At 42.3% G+C, this 20,733-nt stretch overlaps 2 protein-coding genes and 19 non-coding genes across 22 annotated transcripts in view; all 21 read right to left on the reverse strand.

Annotated features, from left to right (window-relative positions):
* The window catches only part of LOC144024231 (uncharacterized), a 107,860-nt gene that overhangs the window by 10,285 nt on the left and 76,842 nt on the right, over positions 1-20,733 (reverse strand). The window lies entirely within an intron of this gene.
* trnas-aga (transfer RNA serine (anticodon AGA)) lies at positions 884-965 on the reverse strand. Its single transcript has one exon. It is a non-coding gene; the product is annotated as a tRNA-Ser (tRNA).
* Positions 2,105-2,186, reverse strand: trnas-aga (transfer RNA serine (anticodon AGA)). Its single transcript has one exon. It is a non-coding gene; the product is annotated as a tRNA-Ser (tRNA).
* Positions 2,487-2,568, reverse strand: trnas-uga (transfer RNA serine (anticodon UGA)). Its single transcript has one exon. It is a non-coding gene; the product is annotated as a tRNA-Ser (tRNA).
* Positions 3,335-3,447, reverse strand: trnal-caa (transfer RNA leucine (anticodon CAA)). Its single transcript has 2 exons — positions 3,410-3,447; positions 3,335-3,380 (listed from the first exon to the last, which is right to left on the reverse strand). It is a non-coding gene; the product is annotated as a tRNA-Leu (tRNA).
* LOC144024007 (uncharacterized) lies at positions 4,637-8,628 on the reverse strand. Of its 2 annotated transcripts, XM_077530022.1 has the most exons (7): positions 8,310-8,628; positions 7,430-7,555; positions 7,224-7,343; positions 6,908-7,058; positions 6,690-6,791; positions 6,239-6,496; positions 4,637-6,159 (listed from the first exon to the last, which is right to left on the reverse strand). In XM_077530022.1, exons 4-7 carry the CDS (start codon positions 7,024-7,026, stop codon positions 5,655-5,657), a joined length of 984 nt encoding a protein of 327 aa, XP_077386148.1. In that variant the 5' UTR covers positions 7,027-7,058; positions 7,224-7,343; positions 7,430-7,555; positions 8,310-8,628; the 3' UTR covers positions 4,637-5,654. The 2 variants fall into 2 exon arrangements, with proteins under 2 accessions (XP_077386148.1, XP_077386149.1); XM_077530023.1 differs by lacking the exon at positions 8,310-8,628 and having other exon boundaries at positions 7,430-7,673.
* trnas-uga (transfer RNA serine (anticodon UGA)) lies at positions 8,894-8,975 on the reverse strand. The gene has a single exon. It is a non-coding gene; the product is annotated as a tRNA-Ser (tRNA).
* Positions 10,254-10,335, reverse strand: trnas-aga (transfer RNA serine (anticodon AGA)). The gene has a single exon. It is a non-coding gene; the product is annotated as a tRNA-Ser (tRNA).
* Positions 10,635-10,716, reverse strand: trnas-uga (transfer RNA serine (anticodon UGA)). Its single transcript has one exon. It is a non-coding gene; the product is annotated as a tRNA-Ser (tRNA).
* Positions 13,147-13,259, reverse strand: trnal-caa (transfer RNA leucine (anticodon CAA)). Its single transcript has 2 exons — positions 13,222-13,259; positions 13,147-13,192 (listed from the first exon to the last, which is right to left on the reverse strand). It is a non-coding gene; the product is annotated as a tRNA-Leu (tRNA).
* Positions 13,916-13,997, reverse strand: trnas-aga (transfer RNA serine (anticodon AGA)). The gene has a single exon. It is a non-coding gene; the product is annotated as a tRNA-Ser (tRNA).
* Positions 14,297-14,378, reverse strand: trnas-uga (transfer RNA serine (anticodon UGA)). The gene has a single exon. It is a non-coding gene; the product is annotated as a tRNA-Ser (tRNA).
* On the reverse strand, positions 14,764-14,876 carry trnal-caa (transfer RNA leucine (anticodon CAA)). Its single transcript has 2 exons — positions 14,839-14,876; positions 14,764-14,809 (listed from the first exon to the last, which is right to left on the reverse strand). It is a non-coding gene; the product is annotated as a tRNA-Leu (tRNA).
* Positions 15,530-15,611, reverse strand: trnas-aga (transfer RNA serine (anticodon AGA)). The gene has a single exon. It is a non-coding gene; the product is annotated as a tRNA-Ser (tRNA).
* Positions 15,911-15,992, reverse strand: trnas-uga (transfer RNA serine (anticodon UGA)). Its single transcript has one exon. It is a non-coding gene; the product is annotated as a tRNA-Ser (tRNA).
* On the reverse strand, positions 16,762-16,874 carry trnal-caa (transfer RNA leucine (anticodon CAA)). The gene is made up of 2 exons: positions 16,837-16,874; positions 16,762-16,807 (listed from the first exon to the last, which is right to left on the reverse strand). It is a non-coding gene; the product is annotated as a tRNA-Leu (tRNA).
* On the reverse strand, positions 17,531-17,612 carry trnas-aga (transfer RNA serine (anticodon AGA)). Its single transcript has one exon. It is a non-coding gene; the product is annotated as a tRNA-Ser (tRNA).
* On the reverse strand, positions 17,912-17,993 carry trnas-uga (transfer RNA serine (anticodon UGA)). The gene has a single exon. It is a non-coding gene; the product is annotated as a tRNA-Ser (tRNA).
* trnal-caa (transfer RNA leucine (anticodon CAA)) lies at positions 18,379-18,491 on the reverse strand. The gene is made up of 2 exons: positions 18,454-18,491; positions 18,379-18,424 (listed from the first exon to the last, which is right to left on the reverse strand). It is a non-coding gene; the product is annotated as a tRNA-Leu (tRNA).
* Positions 19,147-19,228, reverse strand: trnas-aga (transfer RNA serine (anticodon AGA)). The gene has a single exon. It is a non-coding gene; the product is annotated as a tRNA-Ser (tRNA).
* On the reverse strand, positions 19,528-19,609 carry trnas-uga (transfer RNA serine (anticodon UGA)). The gene has a single exon. It is a non-coding gene; the product is annotated as a tRNA-Ser (tRNA).

Consider the following 20,733-nt stretch of genomic DNA (forward strand, 5'->3'; position numbering starts at 1 on the left):
AGCATTTAGTTTATGGTTTGCATTTTAAGATGGATAAGTTCTATTTTGCTACTAACAATATAAAGCCTGCTATACACGCCTGAAGTTGTTTGCCTTTTCGAAGGCGGAAGTATCAGCTAGCTGGCTGCAGTCCGTCGGTTAGCGCTCGACAGGGCACCGCGCAGTGATACGAACGAACAGAAAAGTAGTGGCTGGCGGTAATGGCGTCTGACTTTATTCAGGAAAGATTATTGTGATGGAAATGTATCACGCTTTTGAAAACAAATAGTTTTTAGAAGAAAAACGCTTTATTTCCGAGACCCCAGCCAGCTTGCTGGACTATTTTCCTCTCGTCCAACGCCGAACCAGAACGCGTGTCACAGAACGCTGTCAGGGGTAAGTCAGTGCTGATCGCACACACGGGAGGTGAGGATCAAATTGAGATTCATGTTAAAAAATCCGAACGATCCCTTTAAGTATACTGCTGAGTTCATACTCATGTTCAAAAGATATTGACAAGACTTTTACTCAAACCCATACCTTCTTTGGGAAACCAAAAGTCTTCATACACAGTGGAAGGAAGTGCACTTTGTATAGCTCATTAGAACACTTGGCCTTGCTGACTCTGAAGAACCTGTTTAACTTTGTAAACAACTCGTTATTGAACAACGGCCAACAGCTGGTCTCATTTCAAGACTGGTCTCTAAATAAAATCCCACAAGCCAAGTCAACCCTGATGCCTTCAACAGTAGTTGTCAAGAGTGTGCCTTGTTCCCATGGCTGCACTTGGTCCAAATTCCAAATTTGCTGAGGTACTTACAGCATCAGTGACACCTTGACAATAGCCATGATCACAAACTTTATCTTAATAGACAAGACAGTGCTGAATTACAGAAAACACATCCGTTGTCGGCAGGATTCGAACCTACGAGGGAGACCCCAATGGATTTCTAGTCCATCGCCTTAACCACTGCGGCCACAACAACTTTGCACTTTAGCTTTATGTGTTAACATTAGCATTAACACCAGTGATTGCCCCCATTTCTGATTTTCGGCAACAGTATGAGCTTCAACTGGCTTCTTGATTGGCTGTCATTTTGTTCCATGCATGTCACAAGAACCATCTCCATTAAAAGACATCCAATGGTAAGGCTCGTGCTGACTTTGGTCAGAAGGGGCTCATCGGGATCACAATAAATCCACTTATTGTAATGTCTCCTCGGTTTTACACAATCAGATTTTAAGACTAAACAGCACATTTTGATGGTTACAACATCATGAGCGTACAATTCAAAGATAAATGCAAAACCTGCAGTGAAGTCTTTCGGACAAGTGTCAAGAGCCGAATCAAAAATCACGTTGAAAAGAGGGAGTGGGATTTGAACCCACGCCTCCATTCAGAGACCAAAAAGCCCAAATCACTAAGGAAAGATGCATCTCTTGAGTCTGGCGCCTTAGACCACTCGGCCATCCTGACATATGGCAATATTGAAATCAAGGTAAATAAAACCGAAATCAGTCTCGTCCCAGCAAAGCAACTTTCAGCAGTGCATTTTGAATCCATGCCTTCATTTGGAGGCAGAAAGCCCAATTTGCTGTAGGAGTCATCCTTTGTCAAGTGCCCGAGAGTAATCGGCTATGCTGAATTGTAACAATCTGTATTTCTTGTGAAACTAAAATGCAATAGTCTGGTCACTTAAGTATCTACTGCTGAGTTCATACTCATGTTCAAAAGATATTGACAAGACTTTTACTCAAACCCATACCATCTTTGGGAAACCAAAAGTCTTCATACACAGTGGAAGGAAGTTCACTTTGTATAGCTCATTAGAACACTTGGCCATGCTGACTCTGAAGAACCCGTTTACCTTTGTAAACAACTCGTTATTGAACAACGGCCAACAGCTGGTCTCATTTCAACAGCCTGGTCTCTAAATAAAATCCCAGAAGCCAAGTCAAGCCTGATGCCTTCAACAGTAGTTGTCAAGAGTGTGCCTTGTTCCCATGGCTGCACTTGGTCCAAATTCGCTGAGGTAGTTACAGCATCAGTGACAACTTGACAATAGCCATGATCACAAACTTTATCGAAATAGACAAGACAGTGCTGAATTACAGAAAACACAGCGGTTGTCAGGAGGATTCGAACCTACAAGGGGAGACCCCAATGGATTTCTAGTCCACCGCCTTAACCACTCGGCCACGACAACCTTAAAAATTCACATTTAATAATTAACACTAGTGCTTGTTGAATAGTCCAGTCAGAGAAGGGCAGAAAGAAACAGCATATCATACAGCCTACAGATGGTCTCAAAGCATTAACAGCTATTGTAAGTTCCGAGAAATGAACTCGGCAGACACACCTTCAACAGTGGGCTTTGAATCCAGACTGGAATTTGATCAGAAGACCCGATTTGCTGAGGAACCAGTCACACTTTGATGACATCACCATTTTTCTGATGGAACTGAACCCAAAAGAAGAAAGAGAGCTAAAAATCAGAGAGAGATTGCGTTGTCGGCAGGATTCAAACCTACGCGGGGAGACCCCAATGGATTTCAAGTCCATCGCCTTAACCACTCGGCCACAACAACTTCGCAGTTCAGTTTTATGTGTTATCATTAGCATTAACACCAGTGATTGCCCCCATTCTGATTTTCGGCAACAGTATGAGCTTCAACTGGCTTCTTGATTGGCTATCATTCTGTTCCATGCATGTCACAAGAACCCATCCATCCATCCATTTTCTTGACCGCTTATTCCTCACAAGGGTCGCGGGGGCTGCTGGCGCCTATCTCAGCTGGCTCTGGGCAGTAGGTAGGGGACACCCTGGACTGGTTGCCAACCAATCGCAGGGCACACAGAGACGAACAACCATCCACACTCACACGCACACCTAGGGCCAATTTGGAGCGCCCAATTAACCTGCCATGCATGTCTTTGGAATGTGGGAGGAGACCTGAGTACCCGGAGAAGACCCACGCGGGCACGGGGAGAACATGCAAACTCCACCCAGGAAGGTCCGAGCCTGGACTCGAACCGGAGACCTCAGAACTGTGAAGCGGACGTGCTAACCACTCGACTACCGTGCCGCCCTGTCACAAGAACCATCTCCATTAAAAGACATCCAATGGTAAGGCTCGGGCTGACTTTGGTCGGAAGGGGCTCATCGGGATCACAATAAATCCACTTATTGTAATGTCTCCTCGGTTTTACACAATCAGGTTTTAAGACTAAACAGCACATTTTGATGGTTACAACATCATGAGCGTACAATACAGTGATTAATGTAAAACCTGCAGTGAAGTCTTTCGGACAAGTGTCAAGAGCCGAATCAAAAATCATATGTTGAAAAGATGGTGTCAGGAGTGGGATTTGAACCCACGCCTCCATTAAGAGACCAGAAAGCCCAAATCACTAAGGAAAGATGCATCTCTTGAGTCTGGCGCCTTAGACCACTCGGCCATCCTGACATATGGCAACATTCAAATCAAGGGAAACAAAACCGAAACCAGTCTCGTCCCAGCAAAGCAACTTTAAGCAGTGCATTTTGAATCCATGCTTTCATTTGGAGGCAGAAAGCCCAATTTGCTGTAGGAGTCATCTTTTGTCAAGTGCCCGAGAGTAATCGGCTATGCTAAATTGTAACAATCTGTATTTCTTGTGAAACTAAAATGCAATAGTCTGGTTACTTAAGAATCTACTGGTGAGTTCATACTCATGTTCAAAATATATTGACAAGACTTTTACTCAAACCCATACCTTCTTTGGGAAACCAAAAGTCTTCATACACAGTGGAAGGAAGTTCACTTTGTATAGCTCATTAGAACACTTGGCCATGCTGACTCTGAAGAACCCGTTTACCTTTGTAAACAACTCGTTATTGAACAACGGCCAACAGCTGGTCTCATTTCAACAGCCTGGCCTCTAAATAAAATCCCAGAAGCCAAGTCAACCCTGATGCCTTCAACAGTAGTTGTCAAGAGTGTGCCTTGTTCCCATGGCTGCACTTGGTCCAAATTCCAAATTTGCTGAGGTACTTACAGCATCAGTGACACCTTGACAATAGCCATGATCACAAACTTTATCTAATTAGACAAGACAGTGCTGTACTACAGAAAACACAGCCGTTGTCGGCAGGATTCGAACCTACGAGGGGAGACCCCATCGGATTTCTCGTCCATCACCTTAACCACTCGGCCAAAGATGGGGCAAAAGGGACTGCCCGGGGTGGGGGAAAAGAGAAGAAAAGAGGAAGGAGGGGGGGGGGGGGGGGAATGAGAAAGAAAAGGGAGAGAACATATACTGCAGTGTTCCCTCACTTTTCACGGGTGTTACGTTCCACACCCACCCGCGATAGTTGATTTCCGCCAAGTATGGATGTTTAAAGACAAATAAAAAGTAAAAGTTTGGTTTTGGGGGGCGAGTTATGCATCTACTGAACCATAACGATGCCAGCACAGTTTCCACCTTTCTAAGCACTTAACTTAAATACAATATGAAAAATAGCATCATAAAGAAAACTATAAATGGAACCACTGTATATCAATTTCATATCTGTTCTTTTTTGTCATCACACACTTATTGTCAAATTTATCATGAGTTTAATTTTTCACATCTCTTGTGGGATTTGAATATCTTTAGCAACATTACAACGGCCACAGCGCTTTGAACAATGAACAGAAACAAATAGGCGTAAATCTCCCATCATGTCAATGTCAAACCTTTTTTTAGTGCAATTAATAAAAGTAAATAAAATGATTTCAATATATATAACATAAATTAAATGAAATAAAATAAAATATAAATAAAACATTCCACCGCCCACAGTCCTTTGAATTAACAGAAACGAAAAGGCATAAATCTCCCATCATGTCAATGTCAAACCGTCATTTAGTGCAATTAATAAATGTAAATAAAATGATTTAAATAAAAATTATATAAATAAAATTAAATAAAATATAAATTAAAAAAATATCACAACCTATATCAAAATGTGTGCACACACACACGCACATCTGAGCAATACCATCAGAGATTTTTGCACAATATAACAAATGGCTTAGCACCAACATGACAAAGCTTTAACGCTGTAACTCTTAGATTTGAAGCTTTAACTAAAGTTTAAAAAGATAGTTGACTCATTGAGCCATTTACAGCAGTATAAAGTAAATATTGTATCTATAATTAATGTGATAACGTCATTATTTTTCATGGACAAGTACCTTTATAAAATTAATTTTCCACTTACTGTCAACCAATCATGGCTCAGTTTGGTAACCAAACCCAGAAAACAGGTGAACCGTTACCTACTTCCTCAGCACAGGTGATATCTTTAGTCAACAGAAAATGGAAAAATTCGATTTTAATGATATTAATTGTACATGGAAAAACAATGAAGTTATCAGATTAATTCTGGATAAAATAGTAACTTTTCACTGCTGAAAAGGGCCCAATGAGTCAAGCATCCCTTTAAACTTTTACAGCCCTAGAAATAACAACAAATAAACAAACAAAACAATACAAGCTAACAATAGCAACTTTTATAAACTGTTTCTCCACTGGTCCAGAGTCAGTCCTGAGGCAGGACAGTACCACCGCCCCTTCAGTTGGGTGTGTCCAGTTCTTTTATTTTCGTCCTGGCCACACTCCTTACATGTGTAATGATACTGCTCCTTTGTCAGTTTTTTTCGTGGTGGTTCGCCTCTAGCCATTCGCTCCTTATCCTCCTGGGCAGCTTTAAGCAGTCTCCAGGTACGTTGCCTTGGCTGAGGAGGAAGGCATGCTTGCTGGAATGGAGGAGCTTGTTGGTCAGGAGGGGTTGGCTGATAAGGAGCAGCTTGTTGCAGTGGAGCTTGCTAGAATGGAGGAGCTTGATGGATTGGATCTTGCTGGAATGGAGGTAGTTGGAATGTAGCTTGCTGGAATGGAGGAGTAAATGGGGTGGAAATGGAAACGCATTCAAACCCCCCCTGTTTGCCACCATAGCGCGTTGGCGGGGGAAAGCTTCCCCCTCATGATTTTCTGGTTCCTTGGAGGTCATTTTGTCGCTTGGATGCTGCGCAGGGGCTGCTGGGAGTGTATTTGGTGCAGGTAGAGAGTCCTTGGCCAGGTGAATTTGTTTAGGAAGTGCTGTGCCTTGCAGTAACATGTCCCTGTCCTTCCTTTTATCCCTCCGAAGTAGCCTGCAAGAAAAAAACAAAACAAAACATTTATTATTTTAAATATGTGGCACTGTATGAGAAAGTAAACCAAATAACATACCATGAAGAGACTGTGGTGTTATTTATTGGCACCAGAACCAAATTGGTCTGGTCCAGGACAACCCTGCTGTCCTCCAGAAGTTGTTTTATATGGCTGTAAATGCTCACAATTGACTGAGGGATTGGCATGTTCTTTCCCTTAGTGTCCTTGGGCCTGTTACGTGCTTGCTCAAATTCTTTTGCAAGTCTTAGGCAAACACACTCACTGACCCTGTGTACTTCCGGGTCCTGGGCTGCTTGGCCATGGGTCATGTAAAGTCTGTGGGTAAGAAAGATAATATGAGATGTGATTTGGAATGTGAACAAAGATGTAAAGTCATGAAGAACCAGTTGACAATGTCAACAGGGCTTGCAATCCATTTTTCAATTCATAAATATTTTTTACCATAACAAGTGCTGTCTCTTATTCAATGATTTGTACTGAAGCGAAAATAACAATTGTTGTGGCGCACCTCTCTGCTGCTTGCTGTCCAGGAGCAGAGCCACTTGGCTTCTTAGGTGCTCTCCAGGGTCCTCCTGACGCACGACCTTTCTTTCTAGCCTTCTGGCTGTACCTAAATGGTGAAAGAGACATCACAATCATTCCATTAAATGATTAATCATGGTGCACAAAATAGTTTTTCTACAAATGGTTATTTTGTACAAAATAATTATGACTGTATTTTATTACTTTAAAGGTGCTTTGTCCATGGTATGGAGAGCTGTGTAGAGGTGGACTATGTCCATCTCCTTCTTAGTTGACAAAGCAGTGATGGTGCGATTTGGTGCGATGGTGCAACTGCTTCCCATCCCACAACACCTCTTGAATCATGTTGGGTGGTCTAATAAGTGTTACGTGAGACAAAGAAAAAAAAAAGAGGAAAGAAACTCACACCCATGTTTCTAATTATGTGAGAAAGATTATTCCCCATTTTTTTTATGTAACCAGGTTTACCTCAGTTAATTATTATGTTTTTCAGAGTGGTATTATAGAAAGTGTTACTGACCTCTGTGACAAGTGTCCTGGGTTCAGTGTCGCCCTCCACCAACATCTCTTCTTCCACAGCACTTTCTTGATGCTCCCTCCAGCATGTACATTTGCATGTGTACTGCATTGCACCGCCAACCTAAGAAACAATATATACATACTGTATGAATACACGCCAGTGGTAATTGTGTCATAAAAAAAAAAAGAAACTTGGTACAAATCTACCTGGAATAAAAGTACACTGATGTCTGTGAAACCTCTCGAGGGATGAAGACCCCCTACCACACCTTAGGATGTCCAGCTCTTTGCCACCCTTCTGGAGTGTTCCCACCTTTGTGTACAGTGCAACACCTGCAAATATATATATATATATATATATATATATATATATAGGTTACTGTCATGCCATGCTGTGTGCTGTAGACACAGACCGACAGAGGACATTATAGATGTATGCATATAGGTACATTTTACATAACTGTTTTATTATTGTAGTAAAGCGTATTGGAAATGTATGTTTTCAAAGCTGCTACATAAGTACAAATATTATTATTATTATTATTATTATTAATATTATTATTATTATTTTTATTATTATTATTACGACTACTACAGACAGATGTTAATATACTGTCTCACTGGAAAAAAATAATAATAAACTTGGTCCAGGCAGGTGGACACGTCCTTGAGCTCTCCTCAAACGCATAACCAGGCTCCATTGTCGAAGGGGAGAAAATGTAACATATGGCCGCTAAATTACAATTTCACTAGTGGACAATGAAACCTGGCACAATTATTTCACATCATAAGGCTTTTACCAATAAATCGGCTGAGTCTATCCGTGGAAAAAACAACTAAACAAGTTATTATTGATGTTCTGATTCTGTCATATAAGCAATATTCCTACCGTTGGCACACAGTACGATGGCGCTATTGCAGGCAGAACTCCGTTAGCAAACGTAGCAACGTAACAAGAAACTTGAAATACAAGTTAAATAACGAGTTAATGGAACGGGATTTTGCATAGAATACTGTTTTGTCACACAGTTTAACATTCGGCTTACATAAAAAGTTAATTTTATGAGTACTAATGAAGTCTACAAACCTTTTGGCGTCTCCAAATTCATCCGGTGCGATGCGGTGAAAAAAAAAATGGCCGACATTCGACCACGCCCATCTTCACGCCCCTTTGCATCACGTGACCCGGCATGCTCGTTCGGAACTGTTCGGACCTGCGTTCGGACATAGCTTGAAACGCTTTGATCTCGTTCGGAATGTGTTCGGACCTGTTAGGATGTGTTCGGAAAATGTTAGGATGTGTTCGGAAAATGTTAGGATGTGTTAGGACCTCGGAGGCAGTCCAGAAACTGGCGGGTGCGGCCACGACAACCTTAAAAACGCACATTTAATATTAACACTAGTGCTTGTTGAATAGACCAGTCAGAGAAGGGCAGAAAGAAACAGCATCTCATACAGCCTACAGATGGTCTCAAACCTTTAACAGCTTTTGTAAGTTCAGAGAAATGAACTCGGCAGACACACCTTCAACAGTGGGCTTTGAATCCAGACTGGAATTTGATCAGAAGACCCGATTTGCTGAGGAACCAGTCACATTTTGATGACATCACCATTTTTCTGATGGAACTGAACCCAAAAGAAGAAAGAGAGCTAAAATTCAGAAAGTGATTGCATTGTCGGCAGGATTCGAACCTACGTGGGTAAACCCCAATGGATTTCAAGTCCATCGCCTTAACCACTCGGCCACAACAACTTCGCACTTAAGCTTTATGTGTTAACATTAGCATCAACACCAGTGATTGCCCCCATTTCTGATTTTCGGCAACAGTATGAGCTTCAACTGGCTTCTTGATTGGCTGTCATTCTGTTCCATGCATGTCACAAGAACCCTCCATCCATCCATTTTCTTGACCGCTTATTCCTCACAAGGGTCGCGGGGGCTGCTGGCGCCTATCTCAGCTGGCTCTGGGCAGTAGGCGGGGGACACCCTGGACTGGTTGCTGTCACAAGAACCATCTCCATTAAAAGACATCCAATGGTAAGGCTCGTGGTGACTTTGGTCGGAAGGGGCTCATCGGGATCACAATAAATCCACTTATTGTAATGTCTCCTCGGTTTTACACAATCAGGTTTTAAGACTAAACAGCACATTTTGATGGTTACAACATCATGAGCGTATAATACAATGATTAATGCAAAACCTGCAGTGAAGTCTTTCAGACAAGTGTCAAGAGCCGAATCAAAAATCACATTGAAAAGAGGGTGTCAGCAGTGGGACTTGAACCCACGCCTCCATTCAGAGACCAGAAAGCCCAAATCACTAAGGAAAGATGCATCTCTTGAGTTTGCCGCCTTAGACCACTCGGCCATCCTGACATATGGCAAAAATCAAATCAAGGGAAACAAAACCGAAACCAGTCTCGTCCCAGCAAAGCAACTTTCAGCAGTGCATTTTGAATCCATGCTTTCATTTGGAGGCAGAAAGCCCAATTTGCTGTAGGAGTCATCCTTTGTCAAGTGCCCGAGAGTAATCGGCTATGCTGAATTGTAACAATCTGTATTTCTTGTGAAACTAAAATGCAATAGTCTGGTCACTTAAGTATCTACTGCTGAGTTCATACTCATGTTCAAAATATATTGACAAGACTTTTACTCAAACCCATACCTTCTTTGGGAAACCAAAAGTCTTCATACACAGTGGAAGGAAGTGCACTTTGTATAGCTCATTAGAACACTTGGCCATGCTGACTCTGAAGAACCTGTTTACCTTTGTAAACAACTCGTTATTGAACAACGGCCAACAGCTGGTCTCATTTCAACAGCCTGGTCTCTAAATAAAATCCCACAAGCCAAGTCAACCCTGATGCCTTCAACAGTAGTTGTCAAGAGTGTGCCTTGTTCCCATGGCTGCACTTGGTCCAAATTCCAAATTTGCTGAGGTACTTACAGCATCAGTGACACCTTGACAATAGCCATGATCACAAACTTTATCTAATTAGACAAGACAGTGCTGTATTACAGAAAACACAGCCGTTGTCGGCAGGATTCGAACCTACGAGGGGAGACCCCAATTGATTTCTAGTCCATCGCCTTAACCACTCGGCCACGACAACCTTAAAAACTCACATTTAATATTAACACTAGTGCTTGTTGAATAGACCAGTCAGAGAAGGGCAGAAAGAAACAGCATCTCATACAGCCTACAGATGGTCTCAAACCTTTAACAGCTTTTGTAAGTTCCGAGAAATGAACTCGGCAGACACACCTTCAACAGTGGGCTTTGAATCCAGACTGGAATTTGATCAGAAGACCCGATTTGCTGAGGAACCAGTCATATTTTGATGACATCACCATTTTTCTGATGGAACTGAACCCAAAAGAAGAAAGAGAGCTAAAATTCAGAAAGTGATTGCGTTGTCGGCAGGATTCGAACCTACATGGGTAAACCCCAATGAATTTCAAGTCCATCGCCTTAACCACTCGGCCACAACAACTTCATGCTTCAGCTTTATGTGTTAACATTAGCATCAACTAGAGATCGACCGATAATCGGTCGGGCCGATAATCGGGGCCGATATTTGACATATTGGTACATATCGGTATCGGTCTGTTTTATTAATCTGACGGCCGATATGAGCGATCCATTTAAAACTCCGTCTTTTCGCTTCGAATGCAGCCCAGAGCGTCTCTGTCTGTTATGGAGTCCAACTCCAGCAATGTAACGCCCATAGCAGCATTTGATTGGTTAGCCGTGCAAGAGCCAGAACCAATCAGTAGTGTATGCCTGTATCACAGTAGCCGGTCACACACGCACCCACGTACACAACGCGACAGACACATGCTTCGAAGGTAAGTTAAAAGAGAAGAGACTCCGCCGATCGTTTCACCATGATAAGCTAAACACATTGAATTATGTTGTGTATTAAATGCACTATATGAATGGAGCTGCATTGCCTTGCATTGAATCCCCGCTAGCTAACAGTGGTGTGTTCAGCTTAGCATGTAGGCTAACACCCAGTAGCTAATTCGCTACTTGAACTACTCGGGGAGGGAATCACACACATTTTCACTTAATTAAGTAAATAATGTTTGTTAGAAAGGTTCCAAATATTAACAGTTGTCATTATTATATTGTCTAGTTCCATGTTAAGAGTAGAGTAACGTCATTATATTTACCTCTCGTGACGCACACATTGCATTCTGGGTCACGTCCATTACTTGTTGCATAGCGGTTATTATGCAGTGAGATGCCACAATGACACTAAATAGCGTTTAGTTACTTTATATTGTGTTTATTTGTCGCACTGGTTTGCCATTGTGTGCCTTAAGCTTCGACGTCGATTTGATTGACAGCTCGTTGTGCACCTCGTTAAAGTCCGCTCCGTAACAAATTAAGTGTCTCAAACACCGTTTAACTACACGAACGTGTCCTCTTCCGTATGTTTGGCATTAGTAGAGAAGTGCACTAAAGTATAGTGTGCTTATTTGCTCGTTTTGTCTCTCTTTTCACGTCATGTCTGCCGTCATTTGGGACATTATCCTCTCAATGGATGCCACTAATATGTAACATCTACGGCCGTACACGGCTGCAATTAATGTTCAGTGATGTAATTTCGTTACGTGCATCATACTTTGAATAATGAGCTCATGTTTGGTGTGTTGTATAACTTTCTCGTGTGTTAGTAACTATTCATGTGGACAGCTAAGACAGTGCTTGTTAATGTGAATTAGCAATGTTGCAGCCCAGTTATTACTTAGACAAGTACATCTGTGCCATTAAGTGATACAGTACAGTACAGTAGTGAGAGAATAGTGTGCCCATATACACACACGTGTCTATAAGTGTAAAACACATTAAACAGCAGAAACTGGCAGCGGTCCACCGCAACAATGTCTGTTTAACCAAGTTATTCTTACTATTATTATAACCAAGTTATTTTAGTCAACCCTTTTTCTGCGTTGATTGGGGCATCCTAAGTGGCAGTAAACTACATGATGAAGTGTCTTTTGACAGTTCTCTTGTAGAGAGGAGTAGCATGATATTGCTGTTCTCGATTTAAGATCCTCAGCTTATCAAAACTGTCTATATGGTAACAATAACAATAATCATAATAAGGTCTACAAGAACTGTATGGTGTTCAGGGATGAATAGTTTTTCTCATGGAATTTTTTTATTTATTTTTGCTGTAGTAATAAGTAATGCCACAGCTGATGCACATTTTGAATGACAGGGTTCCTCCTATTACTTCAAAATATAAAAATATAACATTTATAGAATAAAACTACAAGTATCCCAAATGCTATAAAAGGTAATGTCACATTGGCCCCCACATTTAACTCCCCCCGCCACCAACGTCTTATTGCAGATAGAAGGATGTAAAATGAAAAGTGTAGTGTGAGAATCCATTGTAAAGAACGGTTAGGGTTTGCATTATTCAAAAATTTGGTGCCAACATTTTAACTTTTACTGCAAATGAATATCGGCTTCAAATATCGGTTATCTGCCTCCTTGACTACCGATAATCGGAATCGGTATCGGCCCTGAAAAAAGCATATCGGTCGATCTCTAGCATCAACACCAGTGATTGCCCCCATTTCTGATTTTCGGCAACAGTATGAGCTTCAACTGGCTTCTTGATTGGCTGTCATTCTGTTCCATGCATGTCACAAGAACCATCTCCATTAAAAGACATCCAATGGTAAGGCTCGTGGTGACTTTGGTCGGAAGGGGCTCATCGGGATCACAATAAATCCACTTATTGTAATGTCTCCTCGGTTTTACACGATCAGGTTTTAAGACTAAACAGCACATTTTGATGGTTACAACATCATGAGTGTATAATACAATGATTAATGCAAAACCTGCAGTGAAGTCTTTCAGACAAGTGTCAAGAGCCGAATCAAAAATCACATTGAAAAGAGGGTGTCAGGAGTGGGATTTGAACCCACGCCTCCATTCAGAGACCAGAAAGCCCAAATCACTAAGGAAAGATGCATCTCTTGAGTCTGGCGCCTTAGACCACTCAGCCATCCTGACATATGGCAATATTGGAATCAAGGGAAACAAAACCGAAACCAGTCTCGTCCCAGCAAAGCAACTTTCAGCAGTGCATTTTGAATCCATGCTTTCATTTGGAGGCAGAAAGCCCAATTTGCTGTAGGAGTCATCCTTTGTCAAGTGCCCGAGAGTAATCGGCTATGCTGAATTGTAACAATCTGTATTTCTTGTGAAACTAAAATGCAATAGTCTGGTCACTTAAGTATCTACTGCTGAGTTCATACTCATGTTCAAAATATATTGACAAGACTTTTACTCAATCCCATACCTTCTTTGGGAAACCAAAAGTCTTCATACACAGTGGAAGGAAGTGCACTTTGTATAGCTCATTAGAACACTTGGCCATGCTGACTCTGAAGAACCTGTTTACCTTTGTAAACAACTCGTTATTGAACAACGGCCAACAGCTGGTCTCATTTCACCAGACTGGTCTCTAAATAAAATCCCACAAGCCAAGTCAACCCTGATGCCTTCAACAGTAGTTGTCAAGAGTGTGCCTTGTTCCCATGGCTGCACTTGGTCCGAAATTCCAAATTTGCTGAGGTACGTACAGCATCAGTGACACCTTGACAATAGCCATGATCACAAACTTTATCTAATTAGACAAGACAGTGCTGTATTACAGAAAACACAGCCGTTGTCGGCAGGATTCGAACCTACGAGGGGAGACCCCAATGGATTTCTAGTCCATCGCCTTAACCACTCGGCCACGACAACCTTAAAAACTCCCATTTAATATTAACACTAGTGCTTGTTGAATAGACCAGTCAGAGAAGGGCAGAAAGAAACAGCATCTCATACAGCCTACAGATGGTCTCAAACCTTTAACAGCTTTTGTAAGTTCCGAGAAATGAACTCGGCAGACACACCTTCAACAGTGGGCTTTGAATCCAGACTGGAATTTGATCAGAAGACCCGATTTGCTGAGGAACCAGTCATATTTTGATGACATCACCATTTTTCTGATGGAACTGAACCCAAAAGAAGAAAGAGAGCTAAAATTCAGAAAGTGATTGCGTTGTCGGCAGGATTCGAACCTACGTGGGTAAACCCCAATGGATTTCAAGTCCATCACCTTAACCACTCAGCCACAACAACTTCACGCTTCAGCTTTATGTGTTAACATTAGCATCAACACCAGTGATTGCCCCCATTACTGATTTTCGGCAAAAGTATGAGCTTCAACTGGCTTCTTGATTGGCTGTCATTCTGTTCCATGCATGTCACAAGAACCATCTCCATTAAAAGACATCCAATGGTAAGGCTCGTGGTGACTTTGGTCGGAAGGGGCTCATCGGGATCACAATAAATCCACTTATTGTAATGTCTCCTCGGTTTTACACAATCAGGTTTTAAGACTAAACAGCACATTTTGATGGTTACAACATCATGAGCGTATAATACAATGATTAATGCAAAACCTGCAGTGAAGTCTTTCAGACAAGTGTCAAGAGCCGAATCAAAAATCACATTGAAAAGAGGGTGTCAGGAGTGGGATTTGAACCCACGCCTCCATTCAGAGACCAGAAAGCCCAAATCACTAAGGAAAGATGCATCTCTTGAGTCTGGCGCCTTAGACCACTCGGGCATCCTGACATATGTCAATATTGGAATCAAGGGAAACAAAACCGAAACCAGTCTCGTCCCAGCAAAGCAACTTTCAGCAGTGCATTTTGAATCCATGCTTTCATTTGGAGGCAGAAAGCCCAATTTGCTGTAGGAGTCATCCTTTGTCAAGTGCCCGAGAGTAATCGGCTATGCTGAATTGTAACAAACTGTATTTCTTGTGAAACTAAAATGCAATAGTCTGGTCACTTAAGTATCTACTGCTGAGTTCATACTCATGTTCAAAATATATTGACAAGACTTTTACTCAAACCCATACCTTCTTTGGGAAACCAAAAGTCTTCATACACAGTGGAAGGAAGTTCACTTTGTATAGCTCATTAGAACACTTGGCCATGCTGACTGAAGAACCCGTTTACCTTTGTAAACAACTCGTTATTGAACAACGGCCAACAGCTGGTCTCATTTCAACAGCCTGGTCTCTAAATAAAATCCCAGAAGCCAAGTCAACCCTGATTCCTTCAACAGTAGTTGTCAAGAGTGTGCCTTGTTCCCATGGCTGCACTTGGTCCAAATTCCAAATTTGCTGAGGTACTTACAGCATCAGTGACACCTTGACAATAGCCATGATCACAAACTTTATCTAATTAGACAAGACAGTGCTGTATTACAGAAAACACAGCCGTTGTCGTCAGGATTCGAACCTACGAGGGGAGACCCCAATGGATTTCTAGTCCATCGCCTTAACCACTCGGCCACGACAACCTTAAAAACTCACATTTAATATTAACACTAGTGCTTGTTGAATAGACCAGTCAGAGAAGGGCAGAAAGAAACAGCATCTCATACAGCCTACAGATGGTCTCAAACCTTTAACAGCTTTTGTAAGTTCCGAGAAATGAACTCGGCAGACACACCTTCAACAGTGGGCTTTGAATCCAGACTGGAATTTGATCAGAAGACCCGATTTGCTGAGGAACCAGTCACATTTTGATGACATCACCATTTTTCTGATGGAACTGAACCCAAAAGAAGAAAGAGAGCTAAAATTCAGAAAGTGATTGCGTTGTCGGCAGGATTCGTACCTACGTGGGTAAACCCCAATGGATTTCAAGTCCATCGCCTTAACCACTCGGCCACAACAACTTCACGCTTCAGCTTTATGTGTTAACATTAGCATCAACACCAGTGATTGCCCCCATTTCTGATTTTCGGCAACAGTATGAGCTTCAACTGGCTTCTTGATTGGCTGTCATTCTGTTCCATGCATGTCACAAGAACCCATCCATCCATCCATCCATTTTCTTGACCGCTTATTCCTCACAAGGGTCGCGGGGGCTGCTGGCGCCTATCTCAGCTGGCTCTGGGCAGTAGGCGGGGGACACCCTGGACTGGTTGCCAACCAATCGCAGGGCACACAGAGACGAACAACCATCCACACTCACACGCACACCTAGGGACAATTCGGAGCGCCCAATTAACCTGCCATGCATGTCTTTGGAATGTGGGAGGAGACCGGAGTACCCGGAGAAGACCCACGCGGGCACGGGGAGAACATGCAAACTCCACCCAGGAAGGTCCGAGCCTGGACTCGAACCGGAGACCTCAGAACTGGGAAGCGGACGTGCTAACCACTCGACTACCGTGCCGCCCTGTCACAAGAACCATCTCCATTAAAAGACATCCAATGGTAAGGCTCGTGGTGACTTTGGTCGGAAGGGGCTCATCGGGATCACAATAAATCCACTTATTGTAATGTCTCCTCGGTTTTACACAATCAGGTTTTAAGACTAAACAGCACATTTTGATGGTTACAACATCATGAGCGTATAATACAATGATTAATGCAAAACCTGCAGTGAAGTCTTTCAGACAAGTGTCAAGAGCCGAATCAAAAATCACATTGAAAAGAGGGTGTCAGCAGTGGGACTTGAACCCACGCCTCCATTCAGAGACCAGAAAGCCCAAATCACTAAGGAAAGATGCATCTCTTGAGTCTGGCGCCTTAGACCACTCTGCCATCCTGACATATGTCAATATTGGAATCAAGGGAAACAAAACCGAAACCAGTCTCGTCCCAGCAAAGCAACTTTCAGCAGTGCATTTTGAATCCATGCTTTCATTTGGAGGCAGAAAGCCCAATTTGCTGTAGGAGTCATCCTTTGTCAAGTGCCCGAGAGTAATCGGCTATGCTGAATTGTAACAATCTGTATTTCTTGTGAAACTAAAATGCAATAGTCTGGTCACTTAAGTATCTACTGCTGAGTTCATACCCATGTTCAAAATATATTGACAAGACTTTTACTCAAACCCATACCTTCTTTGGGAAACCAAAAGTCTTCATACACAGTGGAAGGAAGTGCACTTTGTATAGCTCATTAGAACACTTGGCCATGCTGACTCTGAAGAACCTGTTTACCTTTGTAAACAACTCGTTATTGAACAACGGCCAACAGCTGGTCTCATTTCAACAGACTGGTCTCTAAATAAAATCCCACAAGCCAAGTCAACCCTGATGCCTTCAACAGTAGTTGTCAAGAGTGTGCCTTGTTCCCATGGCTGCACTTGGTCCGAAATTCCAAATTTGCTGAGGTACTTACAGCATCAGTGACACCTTGCCAATAGCCATGATCACAAACTTTATCTAATTAGACAAGACAGTGCTGTATTACAGAAAACACAGCCGTTGTCGGCAGGATTCTAACCTACGAGGGGAGACCCCAATGGATTTCTACTCCATCGCCTTAACCACTCGGCCACGACAACCTTAAAAACTCACATTTAATATTAACACTAGTGCTTGTTGAATAGACCAGTCAGAGAAGGGCAGAAAGAAACAGCATCTCATACAGCCTACAGATGGTCTCAAACCTTTAACAGCTTTTGTAAGTTCCGAGAAATGAACTCGGCAGACACACCTTCAACAGTGGGCTTTGAATCCAGACTGGAATTTGATCAGAAGACCCGATTTTCTGAGGAACCAGTCATATTTTGATGACATCACCATTTTTCTGATGGAACTGAACCCAAAAGAAGAAAGAGAGCTAAAATTCAGAAAGTGATTGCGTTGTCGGCAGGATTCGAACCTACGTGGGTAAACCCCAATGGATTTCAAGTCCATCGCCTTAACCACTCGGCCACAACAACTTCACGCTTCAGCTTTATGTGTTAACATTAGCATCAACACCAGTGATTGCCCCCATTTCTGATTTTCGGCAACAGTATGAGCTTCAACTGGCTTCTTGATTGGCTGTCATTCTGTTCCATGCATGTCACAAGAACCATCTCCATTAAAAGACATCCAATGGTAAGGCTCGTGGTGACTTTGGTCGGAAGGGGCTCATCGGGATCACAATAAATCCACTTATTGTAATGTCTCCTCGGTTTTACACAATCAGGTTTTAAGACTAAACAGCACATTTTGATGGTTACAACATCATGAGCGTATAATACAATGATTAATGCAAAACCTGCAGTGAAGTCTTTCAGACAAGTGTCAAGAGCCGAATCAAAAATCACATTGAAAAGAGGATGTCAGGAGTGGGATTTGAACCCACGCCTCCATTCAGAGACCAGAAAGCCCAAATCACTAAGGAAAGATGCATCTCTTGAGTCTGGCGCCTTAGACCACTCGGCCATCCTGACATATGGCAATATTGGAATCAAGGGAAACAAAACCGAAACCAGTCTCGTCCCAGCAAAGCAACTTTCAGCAGTGCATTTTGAATCCATGCTTTCATTTGGAGGCAGAAAGCCCAATTTGCTGTAGGAGTCATCCTTTGTCAAGTGCCCGAGAGTAATCGGCTATGCTGAATTGTAACAATCTGTATTTCTTGTGAAACTAAAATGCAATAGTCTGGTCACTTAAGTATCTACTGCTGAGTTCATACTCATGTTCAAAATATATTGACAAGACTTTTACTCAAACCCATACTTTCTTTGGGAAACCAAAAGTCTTCATACACAGTGGAAGGAAGTGCACTTTGTATAGCTCATTAGAACACTTGGCCATGCTGACTCTGAAGAACCTGTTTACCTTTGTAAACAACTCGTTATTGAACAACGGCCAACAGCTGGTCTCATTTCAACAGACTGGTCTCTAAATAAAATCCCAGAAGCCAAGTCAACCCTGATGCCTTCAACAGTAGTTGTCAAGAGTGTGCCTTGTTCCCATGGCTGCACTTGGTCCAAATTCCAAATTTGCTGAGGTACTTACAGCATCAGTGACACCTTGACAATAGCCATGATCACAAACTTTATCTAATTAGACAAGACAGTGCTGTATTACAGAAAACACAGCCGTTGTCAGCAGGATTCTAACCTACGAGGGGAGACCCCAATGGATTTCTAGTCCATCGCCTTAACCACTCGGCCACGACAACCTTAAAAACTCACATTTAATATTAACACTAGTGCTTGTTGAATAGACCAGTCAGAGAAGGGCAGAAAGAAACAGCATCTCATACAGCCTACAGATGGTCTCAAACCTTTAACAGCTTTTGTAAGTTCCGAGAAATGAACTCGGCAGACACACCTTCAACAGTGGGCTTTGAATCCAGACTGGAATTTGATCAGAAGACCCGATTTTCTGAGGAACCAGTCATATTTTGATGACATCACCATTTTTCTGATGGAACTGAACCCAAAAGAAGAAAGAGAGCTAAAATTCAGAAAGTGATTGCGTTGTCGGCAGGATTCGAACCTACGTGGGTAAACCCCAATGGATTTCAAGTCCATCGCCTTAACCACTCGGCCACAACAACTTCACGATTCAGCTTTATGTGTTAACATTAGCATCAACACCAGTGATTGCCCCCATTTCTGATTTTCGGCAACAGTATGAGCTTCAACTGGCTTCTTGATTGGCTGTCATTCTGTTCCATGCATGTCACAAGAACCATCTCCATTAAAAGACATCCAATGGTAAGGCTCGTGGTGACTTTGGTCGGAAGGGGCTCATCGGGATCACAATAAATCCACTTATTGTAATGTCTCCTCGGTTTTACACAATCAGGTTTTAAGACTAAACAGCACATTTTGATGGTTACAACATCATGAGCGTATAATACAATGATTAATGCAAAACCTGCAGTGAAGTCTTTCAGACAAGTGTCAAGAGTCGAATCAAAAATCACATTGAAAAGAGGGTGTCAGGAGTGGAATTTGAACCCATGCCTCAATTCAGAGACCAGAAAGCCCAAATCACTAAGGAAAGATGCATCTCCTGAGTTCGGCGCCTTAGACCACTCGGCCATCCTGACATATGGCAAAATTCAAATCAAGGGAAACAAAACCGAAACCAGTCTCATCCCAGCAAAGCAACTTTCAGCAGTGCATTTTGAATCCATGCTTTCATTTGGAGGCAGAAAGCCCAATTTGCTGTAGGAGTCATCCTTTGTCAAGTGCCCGAGAGTAATCGGCTATGCTGAATTGTAACAATCTGTATTTCTTGTGAAACTAAAATGCAATAGTCTGGTCACTTAAGTATCTACTGCTGAGTTCATACTCATGTTCAAAATATATTGACAAGACTTTTACTCAAACCCATACCTTCTTTGGGAAACCAAAAGTCTTCATACACAGTGGAAGGAAGTTCACTTTGTATAGCTCATTAGAACACTTGGCCATGCTGACTGAAGAACCCGTTTACCTTTGTAAACAACTCGTTATTGAACAACGGCCAACAGCTGGTCTCATTTCAACAGCCTGGTCTCTAAATAAAATCCCAGAAGCCAAGTCAACCCTGATGCCTTAAACAGTAGTTGTCAAGAGTGTGCCTTGTTTCCATGGCTGCACTTGGTCCAAATTCCAAATTTGCTGAGGTACTTACAGCATCAGTGACACCTTGACAATAGCCATGATCACAAACTTTATCTAATTAGACAAG

This window comes from Festucalex cinctus, chromosome 8 (genome assembly GCF_051991245.1).
Source record: "Festucalex cinctus isolate MCC-2025b chromosome 8, RoL_Fcin_1.0, whole genome shotgun sequence".
In the NCBI taxonomy this organism is placed as follows: Eukaryota; Metazoa; Chordata; class Actinopteri; order Syngnathiformes; family Syngnathidae; genus Festucalex; species Festucalex cinctus.

What these genes read in the sequence shown, in the direction of transcription:
- LOC144024007 (XM_077530022.1), bottom strand. Translation starts at nt 7,026, where the DNA reads ATGGGAAGCAGTTGCACCATCGCACCAAATCGCACCATCACTGCTTTG. An exon ending in ATGGACAAAGCACCTTTAAA is followed by an intron (nt 6,792 to 6,907) that starts GTAATAAAATAC and finishes TTCACCATTTAG; the next exon opens with GTACAGCCAGAAGGCTAGAA. An exon ending in AACACCACAGTCTCTTCATG is followed by an intron (nt 6,160 to 6,238) that starts GTATGTTATTTG and finishes TTTTTCTTGCAG; the next exon opens with GCTACTTCGGAGGGATAAAA.